This window comes from Bradysia coprophila, unplaced genomic scaffold, assembly GCF_014529535.1.
Source record: "Bradysia coprophila strain Holo2 unplaced genomic scaffold, BU_Bcop_v1 contig_151, whole genome shotgun sequence".
Lineage (NCBI taxonomy): Eukaryota > Metazoa > Arthropoda > Insecta > Diptera > Sciaridae > Bradysia > Bradysia coprophila.
The window spans coordinates 471,961-499,018 of NW_023503423.1; the positions used below are offsets into that span (position 1 = coordinate 471,961).

The 27,058-nt window shown below is 34.4% G+C and overlaps 1 protein-coding gene across 1 annotated transcript in view; it reads right to left on the reverse strand.

Moving 5' to 3' along the window:
• Nucleotides 1-7,119: 7,119 nt before the first annotated feature.
• Nucleotides 7,120-27,058, reverse strand: part of LOC119074284 (somatomedin-B and thrombospondin type-1 domain-containing protein) — a 104,770-nt gene continuing 84,831 nt past the window's right edge. The window contains exons 3-5 of the mRNA XM_037180303.1: nucleotides 23,728-23,848; nucleotides 8,072-8,148; nucleotides 7,120-7,481 (exon numbers count right to left, since the gene is read on the reverse strand). Of these exons, the coding sequence (XP_037036198.1) occupies nucleotides 7,234-7,481; nucleotides 8,072-8,148; nucleotides 23,728-23,848 (446 nt within the window). The 3' untranslated portion in view covers nucleotides 7,120-7,233. The remainder of the gene's footprint in view (nucleotides 7,482-8,071; nucleotides 8,149-23,727; nucleotides 23,849-27,058) is intronic.

The following is a 27,058-nucleotide window of genomic DNA, read 5'->3' on the forward strand; positions in this document are numbered from 1 at the left end:
TTTAGCGTTAAAAAAATCTGACGTTCTCTGTTATCTATTATGACGAATGACACGATAAATTTCAGGCGAGACACTGAGAACATTAATTCCAATGAATTGATAGAAGGTGGATATCGAACATGAATAATCTAGGATGCATACCGATTGACATACATCACTAGCTGGGTATAGTGGAGTCGGAGTCGGTGCAGACCAACTGTTTTCAAAACTTTTATGAACTGTGCTAAGAGAACATTCTATGGTTGATCAGCGGCATCGACGTCTTCTTCATCAATTTCTGTCACCATAAATAGTGTTGCACCAACGCACTTCAATAACAGGCACAAGAACAGATTTTTTTAACGGTCATTTGGTTACTTATTTTGTATGGAACGTCAGTAACGCAGTGAGTGGCCTATACCAACATAAAAAAACTGAATTTATATGAGAATTTTAAACTACTGCGTCGTGGATGCTTCTTATCTAATTCTGTTATCGTGCCTGTTCTTGGAGTGCGTGCTTTAAACAGGCATCAAAACAATTTTTTTAACGATCAAAAACCATCTTATTTTGGGCCCCGCAGTGGTATTCTACCAACACAAAAAAACTAAATTTGTAAGAAAAAATTTTGACTATTGCGTCGAGTAGGCCAAGGTGGCTGTCTTTACCTGTTCTTTCAGAACCTTGGAGTAGGCTCGTTATCCCGTCTTATCTCAAATCTGTTCTGTTGCCGGTTTATATAGTGCTTTGGTTTTATTGTGCTGTGATGTCCAGTCCATGTAATAAAACGAATTTTCTCATAAAATTTTATTTTATTTTTTGTATATTTTGATGAGTATTATTATAATTATTTTGATTTAACATTAAAACATTAAATGGTAAAATAAAGAATTTAGTGGAAAAATGTGGAGAAAAATGAATGTTTGTTATTGGAAATTCGTTAAATTTGATATGTTATGGTTTCGAAATTTGTGGTTTTCTTTCATTTCTTTAAGACGAATAATCTACACAACTCTAAATTGTAGCCTAAATTTTTGCGAACAAATAATACATTTTCGATGATAGCTTCTCTGGAAAACATGGGATCATTGTTTCGTGTCAAAAAGTGATTGTTCACAAAGCACTTTTACCAGATAGGACGTGGATACTTAGTTATCATCGAAAATATATCATTTTTTCGTACAAATTTAGTGGTGTGTCGATTCGTCTTAAGAAAAATAATTAACTGACCTTGGACTCAATCCAATAAAAAAAAAACTACTAAACTGCACACCATAAATTATGAAATATGAGTTTTGAAGATATTTGGGTGACTGTATTTTTGCTAGCCAATGATGGTTCCATTCGAACCGTCAACTCCGAACTCACTCGTCATGCTAAACCGATCTGGTGTGCATACGTCATTTTGCACCAGCTGGTCCCATTTGGAATTGAATGAGACCAGCTGGTGCAAAATAACGTATGCATACCAGTTCGGTTTATCAATTGTACTTAAAAGACGAAAACGAAAATCATAACATACATACACCGACGATCATCTGTTTTATAAATATCTACAGAGTACAGAGCACCATCTCTACGCAACGTCATTCTACTATAATAATCCGTAGATTTTCGATTCATTGCGTTATTTGTTGAAAATTGAATTCTGACAGATACAATTGCGAAGATTTTTAAAATTATCATCAATGGAAAACCTATAAAATGCATTTTGAAACGAAATTTATAAGCAAACGTATTCATAGCAACTTGCTGCAAAAAATCAACCGATTCCGCGTCGGACGAGAAATTTGCGGTTTTATTCCTACTTGCTAGTCCTATTTCACAAAATCATTGCTCTATAAAAGGAAAATCAAGAATTTTCAACATAATCTGCACTAAATCATTATGTATTTATGTAGAGTAGTCAAGTGCGTAAGGGCAAAGCACTATAGTTTCAAGCATTGACACTCGAATGTCATCTGTCAAAAAGGCCTCGCCGCAAAAGTTTTGTCCAAACAATTACGTAAGTTTTTTTAACTTCCGGGGAAATGAAAATAACAGTCAATGTCATTATGGATAATTTCCGGGCTGCAAGTATAGTAGATTACATTAGATAGGGCAAAAGTAATTCATTACGTGCACCGACCGACATCCATTTTTATCCATTCTACAGCCACTATATGAAAAAAAAAATTGTCTGAGTTACCTGGCAGCTAGAAAATATGTTTGGCCACATTCTCAGTCAGCCATGTTGGTCGGCCATTTTGATATTTTATGTAGGGGGCTGCACGGAATGACATTTGAACAGCTTTATAATAAAAATTGGTGCATTTTAGAGACGTACCGTAAATTTATTGTTTTGCTTAGAACAATGACTTAGGTTGATTAAAAATAACTTACAAAAATTGCCTCGACCACAGCTCCGCTTCTAGCATGAACATAAAAAACATTCGAAGACCTTCCAAAATGGGCCTTCCATTTTCTCGTATAAATAGGAGTCTAGTCATGGTGTGTCATGGTTTTTGGTGTGATTAAAAACACACAACACTTGTTATCGTACACACATACATATTTGAAAATTTGGAGGCTTCTTGACGTTGGAAAAATGAGTGTTCGTGCTAGAAGCAGTGCTATGCCTCAACTAAATTAGCAAGAAGCATTTCAAATATTGTTAAGCTCAATGATATGGCTCTTAGGCTGGAAAGTTAGAAATTTATTTTATTTGACAGTTGCAACAATTATGTCATAAAAACAAGGACCAAAACACGTTTTCAATGTCTCGTTTGTTTTCAGCATTATGCACTCGAATAAGACCAATTTGACACGTGTATGTGTGTTTGTGTATGTATGTATATTTAGATGGGCTCAGATTAATCTCTATTTAAATGCAAAAATATTTTTTTTTAATTACTAGCCTAGTTCATTATTTTATACTAATCTCTAATTCAGTTATTGATAATGATGGTTTACATAATTTTTTAACTTTTTTTTAATCTTAAGATGTCACATTTTCAACCAAATCCAAATCCACATCTCTTTATAAAGACAAGCCATCAAATCTCTTTAAGTATAGTTTCCACTTAAAAAGAGCACTTCGTTTAGCCTCCGTCTACATGACAGTTGTAAAATAGAACAAAAGAACTGTCACGCAAACGGAGTGGAAATTGAATTTATTTCCATTTTTTATTCCGTTTACGTGACAGTTCCTTTGTTCTATTTCACAACTGTCATGTAAACGGAGGCTAAACGGAGTGCTCTTTTTAAGTGGAACCTATACTTTATACATTCCACATTCGATATCCACATTTATATCAAGTTTTTTTTTTTAAGTTGGTCAGGGAATGTCATTCAGGACGCACATTAATTCGATGCTAATGATAGATTTTTTTAAAAATGGCTGACTACGATTTACTTGTGTTTCACTATCATATGGTTAATATAAACAATGAAACACACTGGTGCGTCCGCTAAGGCAAAAGATTGTGCAAATTGAGGTAAGATTGAGTTTATGATTTTTTTATGACCCATAATCATCGGGGGCATTGGCTTCACTGAATTTTCGTGCCAGTTCCAAAACAGATAACAAAAAATTCAAAACGGCCGAAAAAATGGCGGAAGTTGAAGGTTAATTTTTTTTGTGATAAAATTTTCCATGCATTTTCGGAAAACTGTCCTGTCATTTCCTATGACGGGGGCCTTAAAACCTAGAAATCCAATCGAAATACTAAAAAATCGAGAAAACTTTCTTCGGTAAGTTTGTAGCCAATTCAAAATCATATACTTTACGCTTTAAAAAAATTTAAATCGCCCAAAACTTTAAGAGATATCCCATCTAGATTACACTTTTCCATAGAGTATTTCAAAAGTGTCAAAAATAATTTGTCAATTTTTTTGGTTATTTCGTTTTCGGATTTCGGATTTCAAGGTTTTAAGCAGAAAAAAATGAACCTTCAACTTCCGCCATTTTTTTGGTTCATTTTTGATTTTTTTTGTCGACAAAAAAAATTATTTCAAAAAAAATTGAACATTTAAGATCATTTAAAAGCTTATTCCGTCGATATCTGTTTCGGAAGTGGCAGGAAAGTTCGGTGAAGCCAAAGTGACATAACGGCCGCTCCCGGTGGAACGAGTGAGCTGCCGGAGTTGCCCCGATGATTTTAGAATCAGCATTCGATACAGATCAATACAAAATCAATTTTACATCAGTTTGCACAATCCTAGTGTATTTTCCAGCCTTAGTGAAGGCACTATACGTAGGCATTTGACATTGTTAATAAATTAGGAATAAAGAGAATTGGATTGTAATTGTGACTTCTCACTTTCCTCCGACAGTAATTTTATTTATTTATATTTAATTAAATTCCTTATTTGAAAATAGTTCGGATATTTACAATTATTGTTGGTTAAATCCATTGAATGATTTTTAATGCATACGTAATTATGTTGTTTTTAATGTTCTTTTTTTTTCAATTTATAATTCGGGAGGGAATAGATTTACCATATTGTAAATAAAGCACGTAATTGACATAAATCTGGATAAACTTAATGAATTTTCAGCGTTCAAGTTCAATTGAAAATAAAATATATTTCATTTTATGCAAATCAAATTATTGAATTTCATTTATTAAACAACATAATTCCTTTCATGGCATACAGGGATTATACGGATTTAATGATATAAATTCATACTATTGTTCTGTGTTATTTTGAAAAGTATTTACATTTGGTTCGTTAAAAAAAGACAAACAAAATAAACCAACGTGTATATTTTACCAACAACAGGCCTCCCTCTCCTCCTTGTTTTGAGATAAGCGAAAAAAAAACTGCTCAAATTGCACAGCCAGTAAAAAATCGATCTTTTCAAAAAACAGAAATTACAATAAATAAAAATCGTCCACTCTATTCCTTCCCAACGTTCCAAGAATACATGCTGCGTTTGAATAGCAATTGAAATTTTTTGCAATAAATAATCTGTTGAACGCTTTTCCCCTGATGCTTATTTCCCCTCCTTATTTCCTTATTTTTCGATATTTTCTAATTTTTGAAAAGTGTGCCTCAGAATTTGAAATTGGAGGGACCAGTGGTTGCACACATGAACCACCAAAAATGATGATTTGCTAACCAAGTGGAAAAAAAAATCAACTACAATTATTAAACCAAAGACTTATGCGGAATCAGCGAGAAAGAATCACAGTGCGCCTTAACCAACTTTAAATAGAAGTGTCGGATAACAAAAATTTTTCTTTTGTAATATTGACGAGGTAAGGGGTGAGTAAGTAATTCAATTATTTATAAATTAGCTCGAACCGCTGGGAGATTTTTGAGGTCGGGATGCAATGACTCCTCATGACCTCCCATGGTCCGTCGAGTCGCCTAGCGTCCAAATTTATATTGTGATTAGTAGAGTGACTGACTGCAAGATCGTTCGTATAAAAAAAGTTACTCTAGTCCACTCGGTTGCAGAGCAGTGGCCTTGGAAAGTTAAAAAAGCACAATTTTCAAAGGGTGATACCAGCAAGACGATGCTGGACTAGAGTAACTTTTTTTATACTGACGATCTTGCTGTCAGTCACTCTACTAATCACAATATAAATTGGGACGCTAGGCGACTCGACGGACCATGGGTGGTCATGAGGAGTCATTGCATCCCGACCTCAAAAATCTACCAACGGTTCGAGCTTATTTATAAATAAATGAATTACTTACTCACCCCTTACCTCGTCAATATTACAAAAGAAATTTTTTTGTTATCCGACACTACTATTTAAAGTTGGTTAAGGCGCACCGTGAGAATACATGCTGCGTTTCCCCTTTGAATAGCAATTGAAATTCTTTGAATTCAATTGTTGAACGCTTTTCCCCTGAAGTTTTTTTCATCAATGATCCTAATTTCGTGACAAATTTCTTTGTTTCTGGACCCATGCATCCTAAAGATTCAAAAGCAAGCGGATATTTATTTACATAACAAGAGGAAGTGAACAATTTTGTGTTTCGCGTTGGAATTTATTTATGGACTCGTGGTAAAACTGATTGTCCACACTTTGAACGTCTGCTGAAATTCTGAGGAGACCGTGTGTGCATTTAGTTTCTATAAAAATCTAAAAATCTAATTTTCCAATATTTGATTCATCTTCACATTTTTTATCACTTTCGACACTTGTTACTTGTTAAATATACGACCTTTCAAAAATTTCGTTCGAAAATCTTAATTTTCTCCTGAATTCCTTAATAAGCTGGATTTTGAGTGGGTGGCCTGTATCAACAATTTCATTCCATTGCAGTGCTGGTAATTCCAAAATAGTACACATGCAATGAGATGATTCAATTCAAAATGTTGATCCCTAAATCATCGAATCTATCAAAGATACGTCCATACTCAAGTAAACCACAAAATGTGTCGGTTTTAAAACTTCCGTGAGAGTACCACACAAAAAATTGTGGTCAGAAGCCACTTCGAGGCCAATAAAACAAAATTCTGGTTTTTCCTGGGGTAATGGCGTATCACATTTTCATTTTTATGCCCACCCTGAGGTTCCTGCAAAATTTCATGGAGATTGGCTGACTAGTTTCCGAGATCGACCGTCGATAGATAGATAGACAGATAGATAGAAAGAAACATACAGAGTAAGTTGAACGATTTTGATTGTTTGGGAAAAGTCAATTTGGTGTATTTTGTATGAAAAGTGACCAATTTCAAAACGACGTATCTCCGGCAATTTTAAACCTACATAGTCGAGTGATAGCTCGTTTTGCTCGTATTTGAAGTGAGAATATGATAAAATATGTTTTGTGGTGATATAAACCAAAGGGTAGAAACTAAAATGTTCGGCTATATATAGTTGCCGCGTCTCAAAAAAATTTCTTCGTTCTTTTTTTGGAAGTTGGACTGCGTCAAGTCCTCCGCTATCGCTCCGGACATGATCATGGAGATGGTCAAACACTTATAACAGAGTCATAATATGTATAATTTGCGCTCTGCAGCACATGGAAACTTTCTAATGGTATAACGTGATTTGTTTTGGCGTGGGTATTTTTCAGTTCGTGTTGTTTAAACCGATTATTATTCCTAAAAAAAAACATAACACGAGTTTCTCCTTAACTTTCTAAATACACAAAATTTATTATCCTTTCGAAGGCTCAAAAGCTCTAAACAACGAATATCTTAAACTAAAACATTTAATTAAACAAAGTTGCAATTAAGAGAACAAAGAATAACCGCACATGACGCGCACATATTGGATTTGATTGTAACCAACTTGTTTTTTTCTTTCTTTATATAAAAATGAATTGTGATTCTTTGCATTTTTTTGGTTGACCCACAGTCAGTCGAAGCCATTTGCCACGACATGATGGCACAGCTAATGCGCTCCAATGTGTATTCCTACCGGGTAGTCCTTCGCCACGGCAACGAAATTTTGCTTTCGGTTCATCGTCCTGTATTGATGAATTATCGGTTATTTCCGTTGTGATTGTTTCATGTTGTTGAGCTTCTAAATCACAGCGAATAACGACCCGATCTCCTATAATTTTGAGAGAATATTCATTCAACAAAAACTGTTGCTCTAAATTACAGAAATCGCAAATAAAGAATAATTAGCACAATTTAGATTTTCAACGAAACTGTGCCGATAGTGCCGACCTGCTTAGGCAAAAAATCGTGCATCGTACAAAATCGTTGTAACGATGATTGTAGGTTGTTCCGTATCGATTCCTGATTCTAAATTGATGTGGGGCCAAGACGGCAGCTCAATAGTTCTCCGGTGAGCGGCCGTTATGTCACTTTTATTTCTATGATTTTTCATTCGTAAACGGGAAGAGATATTAATCTACTTCCAAAGGATAAATTTTAGAGAAAAGTCTGAATTTTTTTTTTGGCGGAATTTATTTTTTGACATTTGAATCCAAAATGGCGGAAAAAATTGGTCAAAGTGGAAAAATATTTTTTTCTCAAAGGAAAATCCCTGAAACCTATAGAAAGACTGAAAATTCGCAAAAACTTTCTTCAGAAGGTCCCACAAACATGTAAGGACGGTAAGTGCATTTTCCCTGTCACAAGCAGTGATGTAAAGTGCACTTTACCGTGCAAAAGCATGTAAATTAATATACCTACCTTCAGCAAGCTGATTATATGGTGGAATTTTACGGCAAGCCTTTGACGCTTTAATTACTTCAAATTCGACGCAGTATCTGTAAATAACAACACGAAGTTTCGTTAAAAATTATATATTAATTTGTTTACTGAAACGGTGAAAAAGGGCAGCGCCATCTGTTATCATTTCTCTGTGTTATTTATCTATTTATTCATTCAGCTTTGGCCTAAAGTTTAGCAACGAATTAAGTAAAATTCAATATTTTGGAAAATTGATTTTTTCATAAGTTGCTAAAATTTGCCAGAATTTCACAAACTTTGATCAAGTTTCCAGAATTGTCCGTATGATAAAATTTGTCAAAAACTCCTAAATATGCTAATGGCGCGTTCCAGCAAATTTTAGCAAATATCAATGCAGCTGCCAAATACTTGACAGATTACCCATGCAATTCCAACTCAAAACGTAATTTGCAAGCGGATACTATCCGATTTTGGGCCTCATAATTTTTGTAAAGAATTTGTTTTGGAAAATTCCAGCAAAAAATCAATTTCCCAAAAAAAAGGCTCTGTCACTCAAACCGTAAGAATTTTCTAGTATAGGTTTGTTCCAAGGCTGTATGAATTGTCAAATTTGATCCATAGAACCATAACCTCAATAATATTTGTGTGTAAATCACGTAGGCGACGTTGCCATATTTGTATGAAACATCTCGTAGGCGACGTTGCTATGGATCAAATCATCGTGGTTCGGGTTGTCAAAGTTCGTGTTTACAGCTATTTGGAACAAACCTATCCGTCAAGTATTTAATAATCCTACTACACTTAAAAAAATTTACTTTATATCACATTTTCGTTTTCAACAGATTCTACATAATTTCTAGATCCACAGATTTGACAGTATTGATATTGAATGGTTTTTTGGTTTGTATCCCAGTAAACTGGTCATTACATGTGTGCGACAAAAATTTCGACTGGGAAAAAATTCAAATATTTCATTCAATATAACAGCTGTCAGAGTCTGTGGAACTAGAAATATCAGATCCTACATAAAACAAAAATGTGATATTAACTAATTTTTGATAGCTGTATCACATGACGAATAGGACTTTCTACCTTTGAGGAGAGATATGTATGAACAGAAAAGTTTTTATTTGGGAAATGTCTTTTTGTTAATTCATAACTCTCCTCCTTTATTTAGGCCATAATATTTAGACTGTTAAGTTTCAGAATTTTCTCCTAGATCAATGTCTCATAGCATACTATATAAGTGTACATAAGCTCTAATACTCTTGCTTATTGAATTGTAAGATTCCCTAATTTTACGGGTAACATGATATCCGTGAACAGAATGAATAAAGGATTTGAGAAGTGTATGTTTCATTAAATATATAAACGCAGCTCTACTTGATATTCCATGGACATTGTAGCTTTTTAATATAAAAATTCGAATCAATCCGAATGAAGAGAAAAGGTATTTTGAACGCACATTGGAAAAACGAGGAGTAGATTCAAAATAAAATACAGAAATTTAACGACTACTTCCACCATAACCAAATTTGTCTTTGTTTGTATCTTATTATTTTGTATGTAAATTTTTTATTAAGAAAAAAAGGGAAAATTGTTATTCACATCCCGGATGATTTTCATGTCGCACAATCGCAAAGTCAGAACCGTATACGACAAGGCGGTATAATTTGTACTGCTCCATTTATAAATTATAAATTTTCTCGTCCTATGCATAAAGCGAAGTATTTTCGAAATCGGTAAATCAGATATAATAATATCGGGTAGCTGTATTCAGAATTTCCTATCGCTGTATATCTTCGGTGTATATTGTTTTGATCAAAAATACAGTCAGAGGCAGTGAAATTTCAGCATGAATTTCTTCAACTGTTTTCCAGCTGATCCACACCCATCAAAACTCCTAATACTAGTTTATATGGTCAAAGTTGCTAAACGATAGCAGGTGGTAGTTGTAATACTAGCACTCGCTAAAATTCAATTAGCGGAAGAAATTCATTACACGTTAATTCATTCGCCGTACACAAATGTTTTATCAACAAAAAATTGTCCCAAAAAATTTTTGAAAGAAAATTTTACAAAAAGGAAGTTGTATCACAAGTAGCAGATGATTCGGCTGATGATTCCGTTTAAATTCTTTCAGTCCATTCTTTCCTAACAACAGCTTCCTCAACATCTGTAACTTGTGACGCAAATTTATTTTTTGTAAAATTTACTTTTGCGAACGGCTCACAATGTGTCACCTTAGGCGATATCAGTTATTTTGTAATAAAGATAAATGACCTGAGTCACATTTACCCTTTAAGGGTTTTTCGACTGATATCACCACTTTTGTAAGTACTTACATATGTCATATCGACAACATCAAAAAACCTTATGGAAATAAAAAAAATTCTAGAAAAAAATATAAATACAGTCTAAATCGAATCCCAAAATCTAGAAACCAATCTTGGAACACTGGAACACCCAAATAAAAAACCACACACCACATTACTATCCATATCTTGCACCAAAATATACAACACACACACACACACACATATAAACAAATTGGCCTTTATATGGCATTTGAATGAAGATTTTGGAAAACCCTAGTTCATCCAACTCCATCTATTGAGAGTTTAGAAGTTTAAAAGTTGCTGGATCCACTTTTCCTTAGAAACGAACTAATGTAGGCGGAACCAAAGGGAAAAGTTAAAAAGTTACTATTAATATGTTCTGCCGTCCACAAAAAAATGAACTTTTTTGGTAGTGGACTTGCGTCACTCCTTCTTACTAACATGATAAAAAATCAATAAAATCGTCGACTGAAGTTAATAATTAATGTTAAGTTTAAGGTAAGCTTCAGTTTGGGCTTCGGGTTTTCTTATTGCGATGCATCGATGCTTTATCAAATACACGTTCAAAGCCGGATAAATGGCGTACATTTATTGTAAATATTAAAGTTAGCGTAAACACATAGAAAATGTCAAAGTGAAAAATTAGGACTTTTTTTCGCCGAATGTTCGCTCCTTACTTTTCTGTCAGTCTGTCAGTCAGTCAATACCCCAGGTATAAGATATATGCCTACGTTCTAGATGTTTAAAACAGGAATTCTTTAAACGATATTATCAGTGAAAAGAATACGAAACATCACCTACTCTAGCTAACTTAATTTATTTAATGATTGAAGTGTATTCGGTGTAATGATGTGCCATAAACAGGGGAATTGTGATATTATAATGCAAATTGTTTGTTTTACGAGGTTGTGTTTTATTCACTCGAAGTTATTCGAAATAGAAAATCGTGCTACCGAGTCTCACAGAGTTTTACCAATTTTATTTGTATTAACTGAGCTATAACTGTTCGATTGCTCTATTTTATCATGGCAAAATTGTCGAATGAATTAATTACATGCGACATCAATCAAATTCAGACATGAATTTGCTTCAACTGGTCTACTCATTAAACAAGAGGTGATTACCCTGTTTATACGGTTGAAATAATTACGCGCACGTGAGTGATAGGAGTAAAACAGAGAAATGAAAAGTTGGTACGCCTGTGGCGAGATAGAAGGAACATTGGAATGACAGTTGGCCTTTATGGGTAAGAATATCAGAGAATTTGTATGTAACTCTCTCACATTCTCTCCCATAGAAGTTAACTGTCATTCTATCTCGCCACAGGCGTACCAACTTTTCATTTATCTGTAGTAAAACCATATAGATTTGTTCTAAATAACTGTCAACACAAACTTTGACAACAGGAACGACAACGATTTCATCCACAGCAGTATAACCTGCACGACTTTCCATATAACTATTGACAAGGATGGATATTTAGTACCACCTTATGAAACACATATAACGACGTACGATTATAGTATTATCTTTATAAGTGGATCAGACGGAAAACGTTGAAACAAATATATATAAACGCTGACGTGGCAAGTGATCCTATATCGGGAGGGTATGCCAGTATCATACAAATCATACAGATTCACGATGGAAATATCATTTATGAAAAATAAGGAAACTATTGCTACAGATATCCCAAAAAAGATAAATTCAACGACGATCGGCTTTGTATGAAACGCTCAGATGCGGCTTCGGAAAATCTTTTGTTTTAAATTTTTCTTACGGTACTTTACTCTGTAGCGCAATTGCAGCGTAAATTTATCTTTTTTGTGATAGTTGTACTTGATAATTCCGTTTTTTTGCATCAGCCAGAAATTGTGGCGCTAACGTAGCAATTTTAATGCACGTTTTTTATATGGAAATTTTCGATATGGTCATATAATATTCTTCTAATATATACCCACTGTTCTGTAGGTGTGCTACAATTTTGACGACTGACATTAAACTTGTGGTATGGTGATGATGATAGTGATGATAGTGATGTTGAGGTAGTGGTAATCGCTGGATCTTTAGGTTATGCTTTTTCACTCACGATAAGATAGAAATTGGCGAATCAAAAAGTTGCAAAATTTGAAGGTTACAATTTAAAATATTGAATCGATCAAAAATTAAAGATTTTTTGTTTCTTTTCGAGTAACGTTACTTATTGAAACACAAGAGCAACGATTCTTGCAGCAACAGAACTTCGAGCAATCGTTATAGTTTGAGCTGGTCATCCCTACGAAATATGGTAATTTTTTAATAGACCGAAAAACAGAAATTTATAGCCTCGTATGTACCGTTGTATCGTACCGTAACCGTATAGATTGTTAAATAATGTTTCGTGAATGTGTAACTTTATAAAACAAGCATGCAAAACATAAATCATACTACCAAGCAAATACTCATATAAATAGTGAAGGAGAAAGACATAGTACACTACCCTGTCGCTGGAAAATTTACAATAGACGAATCTATTTATCTTTTTCATGACATTGTCGTCACGTTTCTGAAACATATTTTTATCGATTTGTTTATGAATTTCTTTTTATCTACCTTGGTGAAATAATAGCCTTCGGCTCATGGTATAACCCCAAGTGTCTAAATAAACATGTGGACAGAGGTGAATAATCTAATATTAATCCATTATCATTTTAGCTCTTGCTACAGTTAGTTAGTTTGAGTGGGCTAGGCAGAAAACTGTTACCACAATCTAGAACTACGATTAAGGAAGTAGCTCTTAGTGTTGACCCTATAAAGTATGTATCGTTCGGTCGTTTTAGTTGTTTTGGTGGTAAAACGTTCGCAAACGTTACATTCTGCAAGATTCGAATTGTCGATAAGTTTTACGCCCAAAACATACGAGTAATTTTGCGTTGATGGGTTTGACAGTTATGCTGCGTTTTCCATTGTTTAGCCTGTGGTTAATATCGTATTATAATGTGTTCTCGGCAATAAATACTTCCCATTTTGGGGAAGTGACTGCGTCACTCATTTTCGCCATACTATAAATACAATTAGAGACAGTAAAATTTCAGCATGTTTTTCAGCTGATCCACTCAAACAATTTTGTATGGAAAAGTTCCTTCATTTGCCGCAATTACGATAATTTTGTCATGAAAACTTGTACCACCCGCCTTCATAAGTGTCTAATCTTAACCTGTTCTTTCAGCGCCTTGGAAAAGTTCGCTCCCATAACTAATGTCGAGTCGGAGCGTAGGATGGAAAAGATGGCTAAAATATATTGAAATAATTAACGAATTAACGTGTAAAAATTCGAAAATACTTTGTACAGTTCGGGAAATTTCAAAGTCTTCGCTCTGAATGGAAATAACTGTGTACTGATACACTTTGAAAATTGCCTGTCGCTAATAGTAATAAGGCACCTCTACGTAAACGATTCTTGAAACTGTTGCAAATTAATGACAAACGTAAACTTAATTATGTACTGACCAATAAACGAACATGAAAACGTTTTCTGTGTATAAATACCTACAGTTAGAATATTATTCAAAACAAGAACGAATGAACATTGCGAGCAAGTTTCAAATTCTGAAATTCAAATTTATTCATAAAAAATAATTATCCGACTGTTTTGTATCCAAAAAGTACATTTCCACCGCACAACCAAAATAAATATTGATTTTACTGTGGGAGAGCTAGTAGAGATTCGGCTGGTGATCGTGGTATGTGTACGTGTACATTATATTATACCTTCAAAAGCAACATTATCATCGACATACTATACACCGATTGGAGAACAATATCCTATTATTTGGATTTTATATTATTTAAATAAACGGGAAAATAACGATTTTCTGATTTTATTTTAATGTGGTCGGATATAGACATGTTTCCCCTATAACATAACATTTAATCCGCACGTTATCGTTCGGTTTTTAAATAGGTTCAGAAAAGCTTTAAACGAATATTTTGGCAGTTAGGATGGCCCGCACTGCCACAGTAAAAATGTTCGTTTTTTTTTCTCCGAGCGTACAGAAATATACCTAAAGCTAAGAAGAAAAACCAGTCGGTACAATCCAAGTGTTTGGCATAAAAAAGCGGTCGAATCCGATATTTTGAATTTTTATATGGGAATTCACATTCAAACGTTGATATCTCCGTTGTTTTTGAAGAATAAGAGCCAGAGTTTGCTAGGTTTGCATCTTTTATGTAGTTCTATCGATTGGCATACTCATTTGTGTAAAATAATTAGAAGAAACTTTTTTCTCAACGTTTCACAAAAATGAGTATTCCAATCGATAAAACTCCATATAGGATGCAAACCTAGCAAAATCTGGCTATTATTCTTTAAAAACAGGGGAGATATCAACGTTTGAATGTGAATTCACACACAAAAAATCAAAATATCGGATTCGACTGCTTTTTTTACAGCGCTTTCCACCGTACCACTAACCGCGTGGATTCTCATACTTTGTTCCACACGAGCTGAAAATTTTGACATATGACACATTTTAACAACAACTTAATTACCAACAGCACAATATTTGTATACCATTAAAAGAAAAAATTGGTAACTCTGGACTCTAATTTCACGCATTTTCCAGTCAGTTGTCCGTATGTCATTTTTCAGTCATTTTCCAACCATTTTTCACGAACTGTCATCTTATCGTTACATTAGCTTAATTCGCCATACCGTTGTCCTATGACTTAACGATGGGGAAAAGGAAATGGGACTTCTTGTGTGAAATTTTGTAAACACACAGTACCGTTTGCCCCATTGCCGAGTAAGGCATTTTATTCAAAACGTTGAGGTAAAGTTTTGCAACCGTGCAGTAAAGTTAACTTTACCTCACGTTTTTAATAAAACAGTTTATTGAAGAAAGGTCTATTGAACATATAAGTCCCGCCGTTTTCGTACAAGCCTAAATATTCGGTAAAACGGATATATATTAAAATTGGGAAAGCTTATTTGTCGTTTTGTTATGAAATATTAACGATACAGCGAAATATGGTGATTACGATTTGAATTTGAATAAAATTTTGCTGCTGAAAAAAAAAACTTCACAGCCAGTTGCACACATTTGATTTTGACTTATTTGTCAGGACTAAATAAAATATTATTTTGAATAAATGCACAGACGCTTAAAGAATAAACTTTCATTTGAACAAAAGTCTTACCGGAAATTCACATTTACTTTGAAGGATAATTCTTTCGGCTTTTTGAAAAATGTTTTACGATAATTTTAAGGGAAATCTCTCTTACAATTATACAAAAAGCGTTGAGGTGATATTTAAAATGCTGGAGAACAAAGAACAAATATTTTTTGAAGCGACGACGCGTTGGAAAGAGGAGGTAGAGGTAAACTTTCAGCACTGTTTTGAGCTTTGTAGAAACTATAAGATATTTAATTATTTCGATTTGTTGTTGTTATACATTCAAATTGAAAGATTTTGTATTGGTAATATTTACTGCTCAACAGACAAGCGGGACTGTCGCGTTGAATGGTTAGTGAAATTTGTTTGGATAAGAATTTTTTTCGACCTGCTGTCAGCTGTGTCCGTTGATATCATTAAATTTCTTTCCAATCTTGTTTATTAATATCGTTGCCTCGGGAAGACCATGGGCCAAACGTTTCCACTGCAGAAGCAATGATCGTTTTAAATGCTTACTGTTTGGAGCAAATTCTGTTCGATGATAGCGGATTGATGTGCCGATTTGTGCAAATATGGGTCAACTACCGTGTGACCACACAAGTCGTATCCCAATGGTATGGTATTGTCCATTTCCCATGTTCTCAGTGTTCAGCCATGCGACCATGAACTGGCCTTAACTTGCGAAAGTCTTGGCAGTTCTTCATTTGACGGAACATTTATTGACGACAGCAAGCGATGTAGAATGTACTTGAGTTCAGTGTGTCGCACCGTGGCAGAGTAAAATAAACCAGGCAGGAGCGCTTTATTTTTGAAACGTCAAATAAGGGACCTAGTACCTGTATGAAAATAAACTCAAATGAACACTGACATAAATTGAAATATATCACGCACACAACGACACAATTTTTTAACCACAACACAAAACAAAACGAAGGGACATTAAAAGAGAAAAGAGAGAAGGTGACATTAAGATTTTGAAATATTTGTATGGTTTTCTTCCGCGCGCTTTCTCAGAACGTTAGTTACGTTACACATACATTCTTACATTCTTTCCGCACAAACGTTCTTCGTGTGTACCAATGTACCTTATATTACATCGATGGTTACCACTTGCTCATATTTTGAAAAAGTTTAATCGATTGCAATTTTTTGCCAATATCGTGACGTTTCTGTCAAAATGGATGGACATATTGCATTTGTCATATTGTGAGTATGCCACATCAATTACTTACTAAAGGGACAAATGATGGAAATAGCACTTTTTGTGTTAAATCGGATCGGTAAGCACACAATCAGTGCCATTTCCATCATTTGATGTAAAGTTTCGCCGCCATGAAGATACATTTTGTTGTCTCTACCCTGCGAAAGTTGGGCATTACGGCTGCTAGGAATTTCGCGCCGCGTCATTCACAATAATTGACAGAATGACACATTTTGTATAAGGAAAATGTCACTTTGGGGGTTATTGTGAATGACGCGGCGCGAAATTCCTCAACACCGGCATTACATAGCGATTTGTAAAATTTGTAATATTAAACTTTCGGAGAGGTCCGGCAGGGGCAGATAACAAAACCGCCTAAATTGGACGCTGCTTCGTAATTCCTTAATTCGGGAAGAATTTGTGAGCTCGCTAACTCGCCTTCGGCTCAGATATTCAAACTCTATCCTTTTCAAAAGGTTCCAAAGTTTGTTGGTTAACTTGTGAGCTCGTCTCGTATCACAAAATTGATCTATCATGTAATGAACGACTCATCATCAGCACCATATCTAATGTACTATTACAAACAAACCATTAAAAATCCATTGAGCAGGAGATTCAAAATATTATGTATTGCAGCAGTGGCTTTTTTTGCAAGTTGACTCAAATGCATTGGTACATTATATATACCCCCTGAAAACCCGCGATTCCACCTACGCAATACTAAACATCGAGCTAACCTTATTCTATTGTTGTATCTCTTGGCGACTTCAAAAGGAGGTGGTGTGGTTACCACCATACCAAATATGGTTCGAAAATAAAAGATTCCTTTCGAGGTACTAGTTGCACTACCTCTGTCAGTGATATTCTCGTATTACAAAATATATTCCTCTACGAAAAATGCAAATACGTTTTCATTTTTTAGAAGAAAAAATCAAGGTTGAAAACGCGACCTGAATATACTTTCAGTCAATATTACGGCAAAAAAAAGGTAAGTAGAAAAAATTCCAATTTAAAAACGAAGAAAAAAGTAAAATAGCGTGATTTTCGTAAATAAAGGTTTTTCGTCGTTGGTTTTGTAATGATTTCTCGAGACTTATTTTTTTCATTCTGAAAATGAGAGATTATGATAATACAATGGAGGACTGAGACTAAGTAATAATTTCGCATAAATAAACAGTTTGGTGACAGTGAAGTAAAAGAAAAAATTGGTGGGAGATAAATAATGGGGAACTGGGCTAGATATTCAAGTTTATTAAAATTCTAAAGAAATCGTTTAACAAGAAATCATGTCCACTCGTTAGCATAGCGGGCGTGACGCAAGTCCAATTGCGAGAAAAAAATTCAAAAACATTTTTTTGTCGGAAACTGCGGAGCCAGTTAAGATAACATTTTCTCTATAAAATATCTTCTTGATGAAATGTTTGCATTCAGGCGAAGAATGTGTCACCTAAAATGATATCACTTGTTTTAAGAGGACGAAGTGCTATGTCCTTGCACGAACAAAATTATCGGAGTGGAAGAAAATATAAAATTTACTTTTAAAAACAAATGTATTGTTTGTCGTAATATAAAAATCAATGATTCGCGCGCGAATAAACAAGAAAATTCAATAAAAAACGGCTTGCAAAAATAGTACATTAAGGTACCGGTGAATATACCGAGAATTGATACTCTTCTGTATATTGCACAAACACGAGTGTAACGAGTGTATCTGTAATATACAGAAGAGTATTAGTGCGTGGTATATTCACTGATACCTTATAATTTTTTATTGCATTGCGGTCTATATATCGACATTAAACACTGTTTTTCAGAGTATTATACCAAACATTATTTCTCTCAATTATTCCATTGATATGACGTCATTATTATTTATCTAGGTAAATATATCCTACATTATTATGTCGATAAGTTGGTCGTTTCCGCAATACAATAAAAAAAATATGATACCGGAGAATATTTCACTGTTATCTACTCTACAACTACAGCTTTGCTCCTTAGCATGAACATAAGAAATATTCGGATGCACTCAAAATAGGCCTTGCATTTCTTTCGTAAAGACTGAGGTCATAATTTTCTTGGTGTGAATAAAAACACAAAACACATGCAATCGTACACGCATATATGACACAAATTTGGATGCTTTTTGACGTTAGAAAAATAAGTGTTCGTCATAGGATCTGCTTTAGTGCTCTGAAATCGAAATGAAAGGAAATTTTAGTTATACTTTTATGAGAACTGACTGGGCTGTTGGTTTGTTATAAGGAAATAAAATGCTTAAAAACTCCTACATATTTCCGTCGCTTTTCGTCATTTTATCTAAAAAGACAATATATTTAGAGTCAGCTGTTATTTTCAAATCCTTTTCAAATAAGTTTCTCGCAGGCGAATAGTATATCATGTCCGGAGCGATAGCGGAGGACTTGACGCAGTCTAACCCACAAAAAAAGAACGAAGAAAATTTTTTGAGACGCGTCAACTATATACTATAGTGTTGTGAAGTTGGTTGTAATTTGGTCGAAATTTCGAAATTCAAAGTTTTTGAATAAAGTGGAAGCAAAATGAAATGATCTGAGTGTATACAGATTTGAAAGCCAGTATAGTCTTACATACCGCCCATTTGAACTGTTTATGGTGTATTTGTTAGGTTTTTTATCTGTAAACAGTTCCAATGCATACGCATAAGCTCGAGTTCGAAGTATAAACGTGCGCGCGCAAGCTCAATTCACCGAAAAAAAACATTGTGAATATTATGTAAATCGACCGAAAGATTGTTTTCAAATCACAATACGCTAAAAATCTTAATGATCGATCATTTCAATTTAAACTGCCTTTAATATGGTTGTCATGGTGGGCAATTAGAAAAATTTGGTCAATTTCAGGGTATGTTGGGCAGCTGGAAAAATTTAATCACTTTCAGGGTAGCTAATTTTCACAATTCGATTTTCGTTAAATTTTTTATTTTCGTCAAATTTTTGTCAAAATTTTGATTTTCGTCAAATTTTTTAACTATAACTTCTAAAACGACTGATATCCTAACAAAAATCTCTTCGAGAAAAGTGTGACGCAGTCTTTGTAGTAGAATTTCCAAAATGAATGATATCGCTAGAATTGACGCTTTTAGCTTCGTTAAGCAAAAGTTAAACATTTGACTGGAAACAACGAAAATTTTACCAAAAAAGTCTGCGTCGCAAAGTGGCAGATGTTCAGGAACGATCTACAAGATAATTTATCTGCCACATGCGACGTAGACTTTTTTGGTAAAATTTTCGTTGTTTCCAGTCAAATGTTTTTTTGGTAAAAATTATTCGGTAGATGAGGAAAACTAAGCCAGCTTGTTTGACCGAATTGGGTGTACAATTTAATTTTTGCGTAACGAAGCTGAAATTCTACTACAAAGACTGCGTCACACTTTTCTCGTAGAGATTTTGTTGTGATAAAATACTATTCGCAATGCCTTAATAGAGTATACACAGGGACTTGCGTCATACTCCCTTTGTAAGAATTTTTGACTGATTTTACCTTCCCTCAAAAAAATAAAAAAATAACATTGTTACTTTCCTGCGTGTTTATTTTAGGTGAGATCAGTATAATGAATCAATTACGTATCTTAATTGAAAAAAAAAATTATAAATTAGGATAAAAAATAACAAAAGGTTCGTATCAACTTCAGCAAGCCATTCGAAAATAGTGTGTGTGTACATTAAAAATTATACTCATACCAAGCAATACAACAATTTTATCAATACTCATTTACTTCTGGAATTTACAATAAATGGAACAAAATCCGAAATGTCTTCCCCAACTATAACCACGAAGGAACTAAGGTTATTAAGATAACCGCTTTCGATCTTAACTTTACATACATTTATGTTCGCCTTAGGACATAAACTGGTACCTCTTTGTATATACACAAAATAACACAGAGTGTCCACAAGCCACAAAACAAAAATCAATCAATTTTCAAGCTTTGCAATAGCAGCCACAACATATATTTGCTTCCAACAAAATGGAAATCGAAATGGAAATTGAAAATCCCATTTCGCTTAAGTAAGCAATGTTATTTATTGCACATTTATATTATTGGCATTCTGTAATATTGGTTGGTTGGTAGATATAGATAGACACCGGCAACAAATAGAAAATTAAAATAGTTTGTCGTCATTTCGGTGCGAATTGAAATGTGATGAGCTGTTTCGATTAAAATAAAATTACAAATTCGCGATCAGCGAAATCACTGCACTGTTATTTATTGGCTTAGATTTCAAAACGTTACGACCGTCAATTGATTGTAGATTAGCATCTTAACGGATTAGGTTGTTCGAACATGTGAGAATTGTTTAATGGCGGTTTCAAAAGCATTTCACAAATACACCATGGACATGTTAGTTAATCAGAAGTTACGTGTATTTTAAGTTATGTAGTCGCCAGTCTCCGTTTTTGGCTTTTAGTGTAAATGATACACCTCAGTAAAAATGATACTTACTGAGATGCTGTCGAGAAGGAAGTTATTATTATGGTATGTGCTGGGCGTGTTTCAGTTCTCATACAGCTACATATTATATGTAACATATATAGACCCATATTGAGCTGTAAAATGTTTCTTCATCTACTGTAAGTTGAAAATATTCATAATCTTCAGCGAATGCGAATGCAAATATTTATAACTTTGGTTACACACTGAGAAAAAAGTTGACAGTTCTGTTACCAGGTAATGTCATTTGTCATATAAAAATCGCATTATCTGTGACAGAGAAATTACATTACCTGGGGAAAGATTATCTGTCACAGTTAATAATCTGAAAACTTTTTGGTCAGTGCAGGTTTGTTCCAAGGCCATTTCGAAATGTCAAATTTCAGAAGGCAACTTAACCTCAACTGTCAGGTTGACGAAAATTTTTACGAAAAATTTACAAAGAAATTGGTTGACATTTAGGTTATGTTCATCTCTGTGGATGAAATTGTTGTCGTTCGTGTTAAAAAAAATCTCATACAAATCAATGAGAGGGATTCTTTTGAATTTCGACTGACCGAAATCGGCGCTATTTTTTCCGGGACTTTTTTATATATGCCTAGTTAGGCCTTGGTGCCTAGGCCCCAAAACCAGTCTAAGATATTTTTGATCTTCCATACCTGGCTGGTTGTAAGTGGCCAAAAGTCGAAAAATGAGGTTTCGTAGTTCGGATTTCATTTCCGTAAGGTGGCGAGGACACGGGCGTGTATGGGTTCGTTGGAAAGCTGAGGTCAAGTACTCCTGGGGCAATATTAACTTCATAAAATTTGATGATAATCGGCCGAAAATATGACTTCCGGAAAATTTCTCAGAATCGATGGAACCTCCGTGAACTTTGATGAGAGCTGTGACCTCACTAATGCAATTATTTGATTAAATTATTACTTATTATGAATGTGGAGGACCTCAGCTTTACACCGATATCCATATTTAGTAGTTTGGTACGTGACTACGTAACAGATGAAAACTGTGTGTTTCACTCCGCCAAACTAGTAAATATGCGTATCGCTGTAAAGCTGAGGCCTTCCACATTCATAATAAGTAATAATTTAATCAAATAATTGCATTAGTGAGGTCACAGCTCTCATCAAAGTTCACGGAGGTTCCATCGATTCTGAGAAATTTTCCAGAAGTCATATTTTCGGCCGATTATCAGCAAATTTTATGAAGTTAATATTTGCCCCAGGAGTACTTGACCTCAGCTTTCCAACGAACCCATACACGCCTGTGTCCTCGCCACCTTACGGAAATGAAATCCGAACTACGAAACCTCATTTTTCGACTTTTGGCCACTTACAACCAGCCAGGTATGGAAGATCAAAAATATCTGAGACTGGTTTTGGGGCCTAGGCACCAAGGCCTAACTAGGCATATATAAAAAAGTCCCGGAAAAAATAGCGCCGATTTCGGTCAGTTGAAATTCAAAAGAATCCCTCTGAATGCACGAAACATTTAACGAAACTTGGATGAGATTACGTCTGCAGGCTCCGTAACTTTAAGGTGATCTATATGTCTTTATGCATATAACTAATATATAAGGATTTACTCAAGCATTTGACAGATTCCTGCTACGATCATGTGTAGTACGATTCTGTGTAACTTAGGGCTTGATGTGGCTTTGCATGAAAATTATAAATATTTTCACTGACAATAAATAAAATCTTGTTGCTAACATGGTCGTAAATGGTGCGAATACAGTGTGTTCCGCACTCGCTTCGCTTGTATCAGGAAACTCACATCTACTGCACAAAACAACCTGATTTATAAACTAGTTAGCAAAATAGCTATTATAGCTATCTGTGGCGAAATATATGGGTATATAGCCTTAATTGTAAGGGCATCGGGGAATCTGGCACACGCGATCATAGTATGCGGCCTTTTACTACATGTAACGAAAAATCATGACTGTGGCAGATTCGCCCTGGCACACCATCATGTTTGTATGGTGTGTCAGATTATCCCACGCCGTTGTAAGCAACCTTACTTCGATAGAGTTTTGAAGATGCAGTGTAGTTTCAAGATGCTATATAGCTTATATTATTCCAATGTTTTGTTTGAAAATGCTGGAGCGGAATCCAGGGGTAATTGAGATCAACGGCGTAAAAGTTGAAAAAGTTTTGAGAAGTTGCCATAAGTGCTGATTTATCCGTGACAAACGAAATTTATCCATCGTCATGTGTTACAAGTAAATGCTGAAATCATCCAATGATAAGCAATTGGGTGCATGTTTCAAATGCCAACATTCCCTCTTACTCTTACTCTTATAGCATTTAAGGACAACACATTCCTCCGTTTTTTGACGGTATACTTTTTCGATCTAAATTTATTTCTAAAAGAATTTCTTCTGCATATTTTTGTAAACGTTTTATACGGCATTTAAAATGCTGTTAATCCATACCAAAAACTAAGGAAAATTTGTAATAAATCCAAGAAAAAGTCATGTACTCACTCATGTTCTCTATTGTGTTTAAATGAATCCGAGTACCGCAACCTCAGATTTCGTCTAATATCACTTGTGTCATTTTCATGCCGACTCTTTGATAATTCCGCTGGTAAAAGCAGTGCCATTTCTGTGAACAAAGCAGACAAAAATAAAAATGAGAAAATAATTTTTCGAGCCATAAATTTTGTATTTTTGTGTTGTTATTACGTATATACTTAAGGTATGATGTCTTATAAAAGGTATTTCAAGTTCTTGTGTTTTACATTCGATCCGTTTTGATGGAATACACAGTTTTTTCTATAGTTAAAAAAGAAACGAAATAAAGGTAACCTAATGTCTTTGGACAAATATCCAACAATAAAATAAAAAGGTACAACGATAAGTCTTTTGCTGTGTTACCGTTACCTGTGTGTTCCTGGTTTAAATCTTCGTCTTTTTTTCATATAAAAAAGGACAAATGGGATATAATACAACATAAAGGATGATGACCGAGTCCACCCTTTGCAAATAAAACCGTTCCACTTAATACAGAGAGTAAATAATTTGTATTTTGACTACTTTTTTTTGCACATCAACCTCCTCTATGTCGTTTTGGTCTAACTGGTTACTAATGTGGGGTTATTCTATTTGTTTTTACCCTTTGACATACTCAAGTTGAAGAGATATATCTACACTACACACCACACTTCACTTGAAACATGAGAGGTTGTTATATCATTTGGTTTGTATATATATATAATGTAAATGTACACAGCACGGCACAAAGATAAGATTTTTTGTACCTAGTTTTTGATTTGGGACCGGAAAAAGTTTTCGGTTGGAAAATAAAGTTATCCTTTTAAATATTTATAATATTCACTTAACTAAATTAGTTTTAATGTAATTGAGATTGAATTTGTTTTGTAACAGCAAACCCTATACAGTCCGGTTTTCATCATGGATTGGATAGTGTACTAACGACTTTTCTAGTGTAACCACGATTTTTTTTTTTTTATTATATGGAAAAAACATTGATGTGGATTTATTGGCTTAAAATTAGGGAATGCAAACCGGGTTTGAAGCGAACCAGTTTTTCGGTTAGCCAAAACAAAAAAATCATGGCAAAATATGTCGTATTTCAGTTGTCCGGTGCACAAAGTTAGTTACGAAACTCAGTAACCAGCCACCTGGATTGCCGATGTTAATTGAGACTTAAGAAAACGTTATCAAACGAGAGGTAGCGCTGTGGGGATGCTGATGCTCGATAGCAAAATGAAAAAACTTGGCTGGAGAGCGAAAACAATTAGATTGTTACAATTTGATATTTACATGAAAGCTTTCAGCTATTTAATTCATACAAACAAAACTGGCTATGCAGGTTTATACGGTTTTACCACTATCACCTGCATGCGTGTACTGTTAAATCCGTATAAAAACTCATAACCAGTTTATTTTTTATAAGCAGGAAATCAGCTGTAACAAACTTAGGCTTAAATTTGATTGCCCGTTTCTGTGTTTAGAAAAATGAAAAATCATTCACTTTTAATTTGCATGACAAGGCAACGCATTGCAAAAGTGAATCAGTCAAAACCCCCTTAAAGGGTAAATGTGACGCAAATACTTGATCTTACTTACAGAATAACTGATATCGCTGAGGGTGACGCATTGTGCGTCGTACGCAAAAGTTTTATCAACAAAAAATCGACACAAAAAATTTGTGAAAGAAAATTTTACAAAAAGAGCGTCACAAGTATCCGATGTTGAGGAACCGATTGTTAGGACAATGGTTAAAAAATATGCTGAAAGAATTTAACGGAAGAAAACCGAATCATTTGCCACCTGTGACGCAAATTTCTTTTTGTAAAATTTTCTTTCACAAATTTTTTGGGTCAGCGAAATCAGTTATTTTGTAACTATGATAAAGACAACATTTCGACAACATTAAAAAAACTTGATGAAGTTAAAATATTCTAGAGAAAGGAGCCTGAATACCACAAAGCAATCTTGGAACTTCACTCATGTCGAAAATAACTCAAATCCATCGAAAAATCCGATTGAAGTTGGGTAGTGTAAGAAGAAACATCTGCCATCCCAAAATTTAGGAACCAACCTTGGAACACCTCACTTATTTCGAAAATAACCCAAATCCATAAAAAAAACAGACGGAAGTTAGGAAGTGCCAGAGGAATCATCTGTCATCCCAAAATTTAGGAACCAACCTTGGAACACCTCCATCATGTCGAAAACAACCCAAATCCATCAAAAAATCCGATGGAAGTTAGGAAGTGCCAGAGGAATCACCATAGACACCTTTCACTAGACACCATAGACGACCTTTCATTACCATCCATATCATGCATCAAAATATACAACACACACACACACATACAAATTGGTTTTGATATGGAGACTTTGTGGAGCTCCAGCTCCCAAGATATGGGTTTTTTGGCCTATAACCAAAATTTCAGGAAAATCTATAGAAACGTTTAGGAGTCCACTTTTCTATAGGAAGTAGGCAATTTGGCGACTTCACGACACTTTTTAAGTCAACAAAGTGATTTTTCTCAAATGAAATACATTGAGTGGGGTATGGTTAGAAAGGTATGACCTCTGACTATAAGATAAAAATTAGCTTCGATCAAAATATGTCCACTCCAGAGACGTGTATGAAATTTCATGAAATGAAAAATTTTGTATGGGGAAGGAACTGGTCCGATTTTACTGAATGCTGTTTTGAGCTCCCAATAGGTCCCTGAATCGATGTGCGTTTTTAGTTTTTGGGTGCATTTCGGAAAAACTTCTTTTTTGTTGAGTAGGGGCGTGAATTACTTAATTCAATTGCGCTTGATATTTTCTTATAAACACCGTTTAACTTTTATATGAAAATTCAGAATTCCATCACAGCTGCTATAATATGAATAATTTTTAACCATTCTTTTTCAGCATTATAAAACATACCAACGTCCAAGTTGTACCGACATTCAACCAATAGGAGTATTTACTCACGAATGTACTACTTTACCATAAAAATTGTCGTAAAATACCATCGATTTTAGGCAATTGCCGAAGACAATTTAGGTTACAAAGGTTACTATAACAGAAAATCGTTGTTGCCGAAAACTATAAACATTCAACAGGGCTGGTACAAAAATCAAAAATGTTCTAAGCAGCGACAATAGAAATTGTTCTGTGTATTTAGCACTCCATACCTACTCGATGAATGTAATATTTATTGATTGTCCCGCAAGTCAAACGAAAATAAATCTCGTTGAAAATCGAATGCATTTAGCAGAGCAAAAAACATCGTCTGCAACAAACTAAAATAAATATTTGTGCAGCTTTGTTATTCTTTGATTTC